The following is a 9283-nucleotide window of genomic DNA, read 5'->3' on the forward strand; positions in this document are numbered from 1 at the left end:
ATTCTTATTCCAGCAAATAAGCAAAGTGGAGACATTTTATTCTTATTGGCCTTAGTTGGCTGTAGTGATCTAAAATTCGTTTACTGTTGAACTATTTGTATTTCTATATTTACAAAATGAGCTTTTTAGTTTAGTATGCAGAGATAACAGAAGGCCGAGGCTGAAAACGTGGAAACAGTTTGAAACCAAGGATACAAGTGTGTAAAGTTAAAGTTTGAAAGTTAAACAAAAAGGAAAGGCAAGAGGCACCTCACATTTCCAAAACCAAGCATTATTAAAGATCAGCCTCCACAAAAGCAAAGCCAGCATTAGAATAGACACAAGTACACACCATTGCAGGGGCAGATGCACAGTCATCAGGATGAAAAAGTAGTCCTCCAAGGGGAGAAGAAAGGCAAGCTTGCACCAGGACACTCCAAGAAACACTACCACCCAAATCAGCAGGAGTAAGACAAGCCAAATCAAGGGCAAGAAGGAGCCAAGAACACCAAAGCCATAGCATAAAAACCAAAGGCTTAGCAGTGCACATAAGAAGAACACAGCAGGAGCAGGAGCAAGACCTCAACACCATCGACATGATGATGGGCGGCATGTACACTCCGCGTTTCAGCAACGTGATGATTGGCTACCTCAACCTGGCGACGCTCCTGGCCTCAATCCCAGTCATCGGAGCAGGGCTCTGGCTGGCCAAGGGCTCGACGACAACGTGCTCGTCGATACTGCAGACGCCTCTCCTCATCATCGGCTTCGTCGTCCTCCTCATCTCCCTTGCTGGTTTTGTCGGCGCCTGCTTCCACGTCGCCTGGGCACTGTGGCTGTACCTACTCGCCGTGATGATCCTCATCGGGGTGCTGCTTGGGCTCACCATGTTCGGCTTTGCCGTGACGGCGGGAGGCGGTGGCACGCAGGTGCAAGGCAGGCCATACAGGGAGTACCACATCTCGGACTACTCCTCATGGCTCCAGAAGCATATGCAGGACATCAAGTACTGGAAGCCGGCACTTGCCTGCGTCGTTGGGTCCAAGGCCTGCCCTAAGATCTCCAATTGGACTCCCATGGATTACCTCCAGCATGATCTCACGCCATCGCAGGTTTGCAGTGTCAGCCACTTGTCCATTTTCTTCCATATATTGATCTTGTTGTTATTGCGCTATTGCCACTGAACTGTACCGAGCTCTATTCTGTTCAAGAACCAAGCAGTTGTGAAGAAATGGAAATAAACAAATTAGTTAAACAATTTATTGCCACAGTTTATCAGTTGCATCATCTTGGATGTGTGAGATTAAACCATCTCGAGCACATATCTATTCTTAGTGCCTATCTGTTCATGAAAATACAGCAAGATACTCCCTCCGTTCCTAAATACTTGTCGTGGTTTTAATGCAATTATTTAGGAACGGAGGGAGTAATTGATTGCTGAGACTGAACAGACAGCAAAGAATTAAGGTGACCTCAGGATAACAAATTAGATGTACTGTACCTCTAACTAGGGAGTGTTTTTATTGCTCCTGCGCTTCTTTTACTCTAATACAAGTTGTAGCTCTAACCCATAGCTATGGTTCTGAATGGAACTATCAACTACCCTGCAGTCTGGCTGCTGCAAACCACCAACCTCATGCACCTACAGCGGGGGGATGCCGGTTGGAGCGCAGGATGAAGACTGCTTCCGGTGGAACAATGCCCCGAACATCCTATGCTACCAATGCGACTCATGCAAGGCTGGCGTGATGGAGCAAGTGCGCCAGGACTGGCACAAGATCTCCGTGCTCAACGTCATCGTGCTCGTCTTCCTCATCTGCGTCTGCGCCTGTGGGTGCTGTGCCTTCAGAAACGCCCGCCGCTCCGTGTCCGAGTACCCATACGGGGTAAACCGCATGTCCAAGATCAATCCTCGCTGGGACTACTACTGGTACTTTCAGCAAAAAAAATAAAATGAACTTGTGACTCCATTTCTGTTCTGGATACTTTTTTCCATTGGCATTTTTTTTCTCTTCAAATGCTGGGTTTCACTTTCAGCCATGAGAACTCATTGCCACAACCTCATGATTAAAGGAAACAATAGACTTGTTTATTTATGAAAAAAATGCTTATTCAATTGAAAAAAGGGGGGTGTTTCTTTTGTTTTGTTATTGCAACTGCATAATCATGCTTCACTGCTTCTTCATTGCCAGAGTTCTTTAAACACAAAAAAACTAATGATCGAACATGCAATTAATATAACGCTATGTTAATTTGTGTCCATTTATTTACTTTAGTTTCTTAACACAGCTTTATGCTTTTGCTACAGGTGGCGATGGTTCCGCGATAGGAGAGAACAGATGTATTAGTTAGCTACTGGTACTCAACCAACCAATGTATAATATTTTCTTCCTGATAAATGGCTGAGGGTTGGGTCATTTCCGCATAGCACGCTGGGTTTTCATATGTTAATTTTCCATTAGTGTCCAATAATTAGTCTTCTGTAGATAGTTCAGCATGACGAAAGTACAAGATGGTGAAGTGGAATGGCATGTCAAGTTTCTGCAGTATGGTAGTCAAAGTGTTTTGCATTTTGTAGCATATTCTACTTGGTGAGTTCAAAAGAGAAGTGAATATATCTATGGGGAAAAGATAAGACCAGTCAGCTATATGACTATATACTGTTGGTGTGACTTCTATATTTGTCATGGTTTGGCCATGTCTACCTATGCTATCATACCGGTGGACCCCTAAATTGAAGCTAAATCTAAGACAGGCTCTTCATCTTCAGCACCCATGGACCTCTTCCTTTTTAGAACGACCATGATATTTTTTTTATGCTTAGATAGTTGGATCTTGGATGCAGCTGAGCGATATTTCAGAAAGCACTTCTAATTCAAGGGAAAAATATAACGGGAAGAGACATATGATAAAACAAGTTATCAGAACTGTGCAATGATCATCAATGATCTGTGATTATTATATTAGTAACAATAGAATATATTCCTCTTGACCTTTCACATGTAAATTGATGCCGGATAGATGCTGCAGCAGTTGCACCTTATAAGAATAATACTAGCCCGAACCTCGAAAGGTGACAAAGGATTACTAGACTACATGTATTCCAAGCTTTGAGACAATCAGACTCTAGGAAGCAAAGTAATTGAGTGTCCCATGTCAGCTATGACTGACAAACAAGATGCTGATACAATGCAAATTCTGGAACATAACAGATGCAAAGAACAAGTATGAAATGGACTCACCTCTTTGCAACCGATGTTCCATGTGGGGGGTGATTCTGAGCAGTAGGAGCATGGAGGAGACTGGGACCTAAACAAGCTCTTGACCTCTACCCACTTTGAAGCCCAGGGTCCATTCCAGCTCAAACACTTCAAGTTTAATGGTCTTTTTAATTGAGTATTGTCAAGTTTCAAAGCTTGCAAAAACACTACATTGATGCAAGAAGGCACAGCACATTATTGAAACCAACAGATTATGACATGTATAGTACACTTGAGGATTCTTCGTGTAGCCCATGTACTGAACAGATGGTTAGCACAGGTATAATTAGTTTAGGTAATCACTTTATTCTATATTATCATTATATGACAAGTACAACAGGGAGCATTGTTCCATTCCAGTTGGCAGGTAAACCCTGCAATGGACAGGTCATTGAACATCCATTGCAATTTGCAAGTCTGACTAACAACTGCCAGGCAGCTAAATCTGGAAAAATGAGGGCAGTGTTACGGATAAGGAAATGGGCCATCAGGACAAGTAGGGCTGCAGTAAATTGGAACTACCGAACTAGTTCTATGCAGTACTCTCAACTCTGCAGCACAACATAATAGCCTTCCAAAATATGAAAATGAAAGAGAGGTGAGGAATATGAGCAATAGATTAGTAATAATCATTAGCAGTTCCAGTACTAATTCCATACAAGCTTTGTACCATGAATGTATCAGAAGGTTGCAGACATCGGTCATTTCAGATCACAAGAACAGAATTAGATCATATGGTTTATTCTAAATACACAGAACAACTACTCCATTACAATGAAGACAAATTGGAAATTTTCATCATATTAAAACAAAATACCACCATTTTGGGATTGCTGTTGAAAGAAGAGGTACAACTAGTGTTACACCCAAAAGGGTTGTCCCATTCTTGAACAACTGTTGCACAGAACATATTTAGGCTATCTGAAAAATAGGGATGAAAGCAGCAGCAGAGACGAGTTAGACGCCTTGCCGTTTCCAGAGGAGCTCTTTAAGCCATTGCAGCTTTCTTTTCTGCCTCAATCTGTTTTAACTCGGCCAACCTTTCCACCCATGCCCGATCTCTTGCCACTGCAGCCATCTTCCTTTCTGTGCGTTCTGCCTCCTTTCTCTTCACAGCAACAGAATATTGTGCTTTGCGCTTCCTCTTCTCAGCCTGGCAAAGCAAGATATATGAAATGAATGTAAGTTTGGTCAGAAAGAAAAGAAATTAGATCAAGCATTAGCCATACTCATAAATGAAGAATTCAGAACTGTGTATTGAAAACTGAAACTAACTTGCATGAAGTCCATGAAAAGAACATAGACTAAGCAGGAGGAGCAAAACCAAATAAAAACTACACTGCATGAACGCACAGGACTTGCATGAACCCGTCCAAACTATGATTAGCTAGTTACACTCCATGATATTTATTACTCCCTCCGTCCTGAAATAAGTGACGTGAATTTGTATAAGAATCTATGCAAATCCACGTCACTTATTTTGGGACGGAGGGAGTATTTAGGACTGCTTGGTAGCAATAAAAACTACACTTGTTCTAGTTATCGTGCATCATATCATATATTTTCAGAATTTCACTCGCCTATTATTGTCACATCCACGTAGCGCCGGATAGGCTTTGATAACCTTGCATTATCAAATCACGTAATTAAACCAGCACTAAGGGGAACAGAACAAATGCACACCATGATGAAGTCCTTGCGCTGCTTGATCCGCTTCTTCTCCTTCCTCCCCTGCACGCTCCCCTCATTTGGCTGGCTCGACGGGATAGGCTCCCCCGGCTTGCACTTCACCCAGTAATGCGGACCTGTGGACGAATAAACAGCAGCATCAGTGTTAACTGAACTGAAACTGCAAGAGCGATGACACGTTTCGAATGAACATCACAAATCCAAGGGTTCCCACAGCAGAGAGCGCGAAATTAACCGAAATGATAATGAAGATCGTAGAACTCCCAACTACTGAAAAACGCGGAGCGGCAGAGATCAGCGCACCTTTGGGGCGCAGGCTGGCCCTCTTCCGCCTGGACACGAACCCCGGCCGACGCTTCGGGAATCTGGTCTCCGTGAGCCCCCTGAACAGGCTGGCCCCCATTTCCGGCGCCCGGGCGACGGCGGCTCCAGCGGCGGCGGAGAACGGCCGGAGCGCGATCGGATCCATGAGCCGAAGGGGGCGGAAAGGAGGAGGCAGAGGAGAAGGAACCGGAGCGCGCCGGAGTAGTGACGCCGTCGGAGAGGAGAGGGGCGGGAGGGCTCGCCGGAGAGCTCGGAGGAGCGCCATGGGACCGAATGTTCTAGAAGGTTGCTGCGCTGGGCTAGGGTTTTAGCGGGGCACTCTTCTGGGATGCGAGCTCGCGGCCAGTTGAAACTTGGAACGGCTGAAGGCGGCTTTACAGGATTACGTAAACAGGAGGGCTACGCGTAATGCTTGTACCAGTTCATAACTTCACATGGGGAAAATGTTTATGAAGGACTTTTCAATCAAAATATTAACATTATTAAAGTGCTCTTTTTCTATCAATAAAAATGATGAAAGCGCTATAAGGTCTCTAGCAAGAGGAACTCCATGGAAATGGAAATTGTTGCAACTTGTAAGAGCACCAACATTGTAGAAAATAGAGAAGATTTCCCTGACAAGGTAATCTTTACAAAGGAACCGCTTCTATGCATTCAGATAATAAGAAGACAGAACCAGTACCAAACATTGTTGTATTTTAGCGATTTTTTTTATGTGGGCTGGGTTTCCAACTTGTCACGCCCTAACTTGAAATATACACTGTGTATGCTCTAAGTGCCTCTTATGCACTTTCATAAAGTGCAAGACTCATGTGGGTCATATCTGCAAATTTCTATGATTTGGTTCCTGCAAGATTTAGAAAGCCCTGACATCTTACATCTTTTTCATTTCTAAACTTTTATAATCATGCGCTTCAATAGAAAGGCGGGTTGATCTTCAGAAGCAGAAAGGAGAATCCACTCACTACAAAAAAGAAGAACATCTTATAAGAAAATCACGGATGTTTGATTCTTTGCGTAATTTTTGAATTATTTTTTGCAATTTTGGAAAATGGTAAGTGGAGTAGCTTTTCTTTAGTAGGTACTCCTCTGTTCCATATTAATTGTCGTTGATTTAATACAAACTTGTACTAAATCAGCCGCAATTAATATGGAACGGAGGTAGTAGGTAACAAATAAAATAAAATGAATTTTTGCAAGTGAACAATGCATATGCACGTGCAAACTTTTTATTCTGAAATTTGCAGAAGAAGAAAATGCTATCTAAATTGAGAATACTCTTAAATCCCAGACTTCCCTAATGTGTATGTAAAGTATAAACAGCAGAATCTTTTTAGGCCCTGCTCCTAAAGTAGCTGATGCTGCTTGCACAGTTGCAGATAGACGCCTTTGTCTCTACTCAGAAATTGCCTTCTGCTTTTGTTAGTTGGTTAGGCTGAATTTCTCATCTTGCAAATCACTCATCCACAATCAATCACAATCACATAACAATGGATTCAAAGTTTAGTTGAGCAACGTAATGGGGGAAATGACGATATCAATGTCAAGAAACTGCTAAAATTGGGCATTTGCATGGTAAACGGCAACACGATGTAAACATGCTCCCATCACTAATCTCCCCTGCTAGCATGACATCCATATTTACATACAGATGAATTGCAAGTTGCAGCAATCAAGAGTCATCACAAAAACTAATCCACTGTTACCTCTGAGAAATTCTCTCCTCGTACTAGCAATTCCTAGCGACACCAAAAATTTCTAGGCCACCTAAAGCATTAAGAAAAGCTAAAAAGGCTATGTAGTAGAGCAGGATCATCTGCATTATCTCCCTCTAGCAAAAGATTGTCTTGTGTCCTAATGGTGTTATAAGCAGAGTACTAGTAAAAGGCTACCCAGTGCTCGCCTGTCAAAAATTCAGATGTAGATTTGCTGCCGCAGCTTAGCGGAATGGTGCCCGGCGTGGAATGCCCTTGCGCCGCTTCGCCGGCACGGCGGGTGGGGGTGATGGCGACGGCGGCGGAGTGGAGCTCTGTTTGACGGCATTGCCGTCGGGGGAGCAGCCGGCGGCGACCTTGCAGCCGAGCGAGCAGAAGCGGAAGACGTCGTGGAGGCCGCGGCCGCAGGTCTCGCAGCAGCCCTTGACGCCCTTGTAGCCGGCGCCCTTGTGGTTGTGCCGCGGGCGGCGCTCGTTGATGAAGACGACGCGGGCGCCGTTGATGACGTAGGTCTGCACGCCGTCGATGTCGAGGAGCCCCCTGATGTCGGACACGCGGACGACGCTGTTGTAGGTGGACCGGCGGATCTGGATGGCGCGGTGGCCGAGGTGGCCGTGGGCGACGCAGAGGAGGCAGAGCGCGCCGGCGTCGGCGCAGTCGAGGCAGAACATGGTGCGCTCGCCGCCCCTGCGCGAGCTCGGGTGCGCCTCGCACGCCGTGTAGAAGCGCGCCGAGAGCAGAGGGCGCACCCACCGAGGCCACCGCGCCCCGTGCGCCGACCCGGCCGGGTCCTTCTCCTCCAGCTCCGGGTCCGACGCCGCAGCCCGCTCCTCGTCCTCCTTCTTCTGCGGTTCAGGGCCGCCACAGCTCTGCAAACGAAGACGGACAGGTTGGTCAAGAAATTGCTCCCCTCGAATCCACGGTCACTATGCACGCAATGTGTTTGTCCGTGGGAATCAATCACAAGGGGAAACAATTGCCGCCTTAATTTCCCGACTAGGATTCAGTTTCACCCCAAATGCTGTACGAAAGAAACAGAATAAGAACACAATCCCAACCCCTAGAGGCTAGAAGGGTTTTAGTACAACCGAAGAAGAAAAACCAATCCTTTCATCCGCCGCCATTCCTCCCACACACAGGATTCACTCGATACCATCCATGCCAGCACTTCGCACAACACAGAATTTAGCATCAACATAAAAAAGGAGGAGGAAGGCGACCAAGGACGGGGAATCAAGAAACGGTTTCTTTCTTGGCCGGACAAGGGCACTAGGGCGCAGAGCAGGAGAAAATATGGAGAGGGCGTGAGAAAAATGCTGCCGTCGGCGAGAAGGGTACTACTCACCATGGTCCTCCGGCTCTTGAGGCGGATCTCCTTGAACGGGGACTTGTGGTCGATCGCCATGGCGGAACGGACGCGCGGCGAGGAGGAGGGGGGAGGAGAATCCAGGAGCCGGCGGTTCGGTGGGCGGAGTCGAGAGGAGAGGAGAGGAAGAGGCGGCTTCGCTTGGCTTCGGCTTCGGCTTAGTAGTGTACCGGAATGGAGGTGGGCTGGGCTTTATATAGATGGGCTTGTAGAAGAGGCTTTCGCTCTAGAATGGAAGACTGGGAGGAGACTCTCTTTTCTTCTATCTCAATCTTTTTTATCATTGCAAAAGAAAACTACCATACTAGCCTTAGGAATATAGTATTTGCTCTCTGAAGTAACTTTTGATAAATAAAAAAATTATAGGTGTGTTTATGTGGAATCACTCTCTTGTGCCACGCGGTCTGGCGTGAACGATTCCAGCACGCATACCCACGCGGACCTCACCTCCCCTTACGTTATCTCTTCTCCGAGATCTCTCCATCTCTTTCTCTCCTCATTCCGTTATCTCTTCTCCGAGATCTCTCCATATCTTCCTCTCGCAATCTATCTCTTTCTCTCGCAGCCTCTTTCTTTCTCCCTTTGACCTCTCTCTTCCATCTATCTCGACCGAGCAGAGGCAAGGGGTGAGGCGACTGCCTGCATCGGATGGCGGAGGCGATGTATGTTTCGACACCCATACTTAGGGTTGAGAGGTTGGCCTATGCCAGAGATGACCACTTCTCGGGCTTCAAGGGATGGACGCGGGCTGGTGGCAGAAATGTAAAGCCGACTACATATGGTCGACCATGCCGGGCAGACGACCACCAACTAGGTATGCCCGTATTTATGTTCAGTATGTACGAAGCGAGATTATTGAGGTTTGGCGATTGCCATCCTTAGAGATGAACATGTGTTTGCCCAAATCTTCGATTAAGGGTCAGCCCTAGGGCCCTACCTCGTCACATATT

The 9283-nt window shown here is 46.1% G+C and overlaps 3 protein-coding genes across 5 annotated transcripts; 1 reads left to right on the forward strand and 2 right to left on the reverse strand.

Moving 5' to 3' along the window:
• Positions 1-256: 256 nt before the first annotated feature.
• LOC100834004 (tetraspanin-6) lies at positions 257-2681 on the forward strand. 2 transcript variants are annotated; one of them, XM_010233499.3, is made up of 3 exons: positions 257-1091; positions 1590-1865; positions 2288-2681. In XM_010233499.3, the coding sequence occupies exons 1-3, from the start codon at positions 576-578 to the stop codon at positions 2306-2308; spliced, it is 813 nt and encodes a 270-aa protein (XP_010231801.1). In that variant the 5' UTR covers positions 257-575; the 3' UTR covers positions 2309-2681. The 2 variants fall into 2 exon arrangements, with proteins under 2 accessions (XP_010231801.1, XP_003569047.1); XM_003568999.4 differs by having other exon boundaries at positions 266-1091; positions 1590-1909.
• Positions 2682-3884: 1203 nt separating this feature from the next.
• On the reverse strand, positions 3885-5607 carry LOC100834314. Its single transcript, XM_003569000.4, has 3 exons — positions 5232-5607; positions 4923-5044; positions 3885-4392 (listed from the first exon to the last, which is right to left on the reverse strand). The coding sequence occupies exons 1-3, from the start codon at positions 5515-5517 to the stop codon at positions 4228-4230; spliced, it is 573 nt and encodes a 190-aa protein (XP_003569048.1). The 5' UTR covers positions 5518-5607; the 3' UTR covers positions 3885-4227.
• A 137-nt stretch (positions 5608-5744) lies between these two features.
• Positions 5745-8706, reverse strand: LOC100824979. 2 transcript variants are annotated; one of them, XM_024459498.1, is made up of 3 exons: positions 8313-8706; positions 7156-7836; positions 5745-6216 (listed from the first exon to the last, which is right to left on the reverse strand). In XM_024459498.1, exons 1-2 carry the CDS (start codon positions 8370-8372, stop codon positions 7192-7194), a joined length of 705 nt encoding a protein of 234 aa, XP_024315266.1. In that variant the 5' UTR covers positions 8373-8706; the 3' UTR covers positions 5745-6216; positions 7156-7191. The 2 variants fall into 2 exon arrangements, with proteins under 2 accessions (XP_024315266.1, XP_014754276.1); XM_014898790.2 differs by lacking the exon at positions 5745-6216 and having other exon boundaries at positions 6844-7836.
• Between the last annotated feature and the right edge of the window lie 577 nt (positions 8707-9283).

The sequence above is a fragment of the Brachypodium distachyon genome, chromosome 2 (genome assembly GCF_000005505.3).
Source record: "Brachypodium distachyon strain Bd21 chromosome 2, Brachypodium_distachyon_v3.0, whole genome shotgun sequence".
NCBI lineage: Eukaryota > Viridiplantae > Streptophyta > Magnoliopsida > Poales > Poaceae > Brachypodium > Brachypodium distachyon.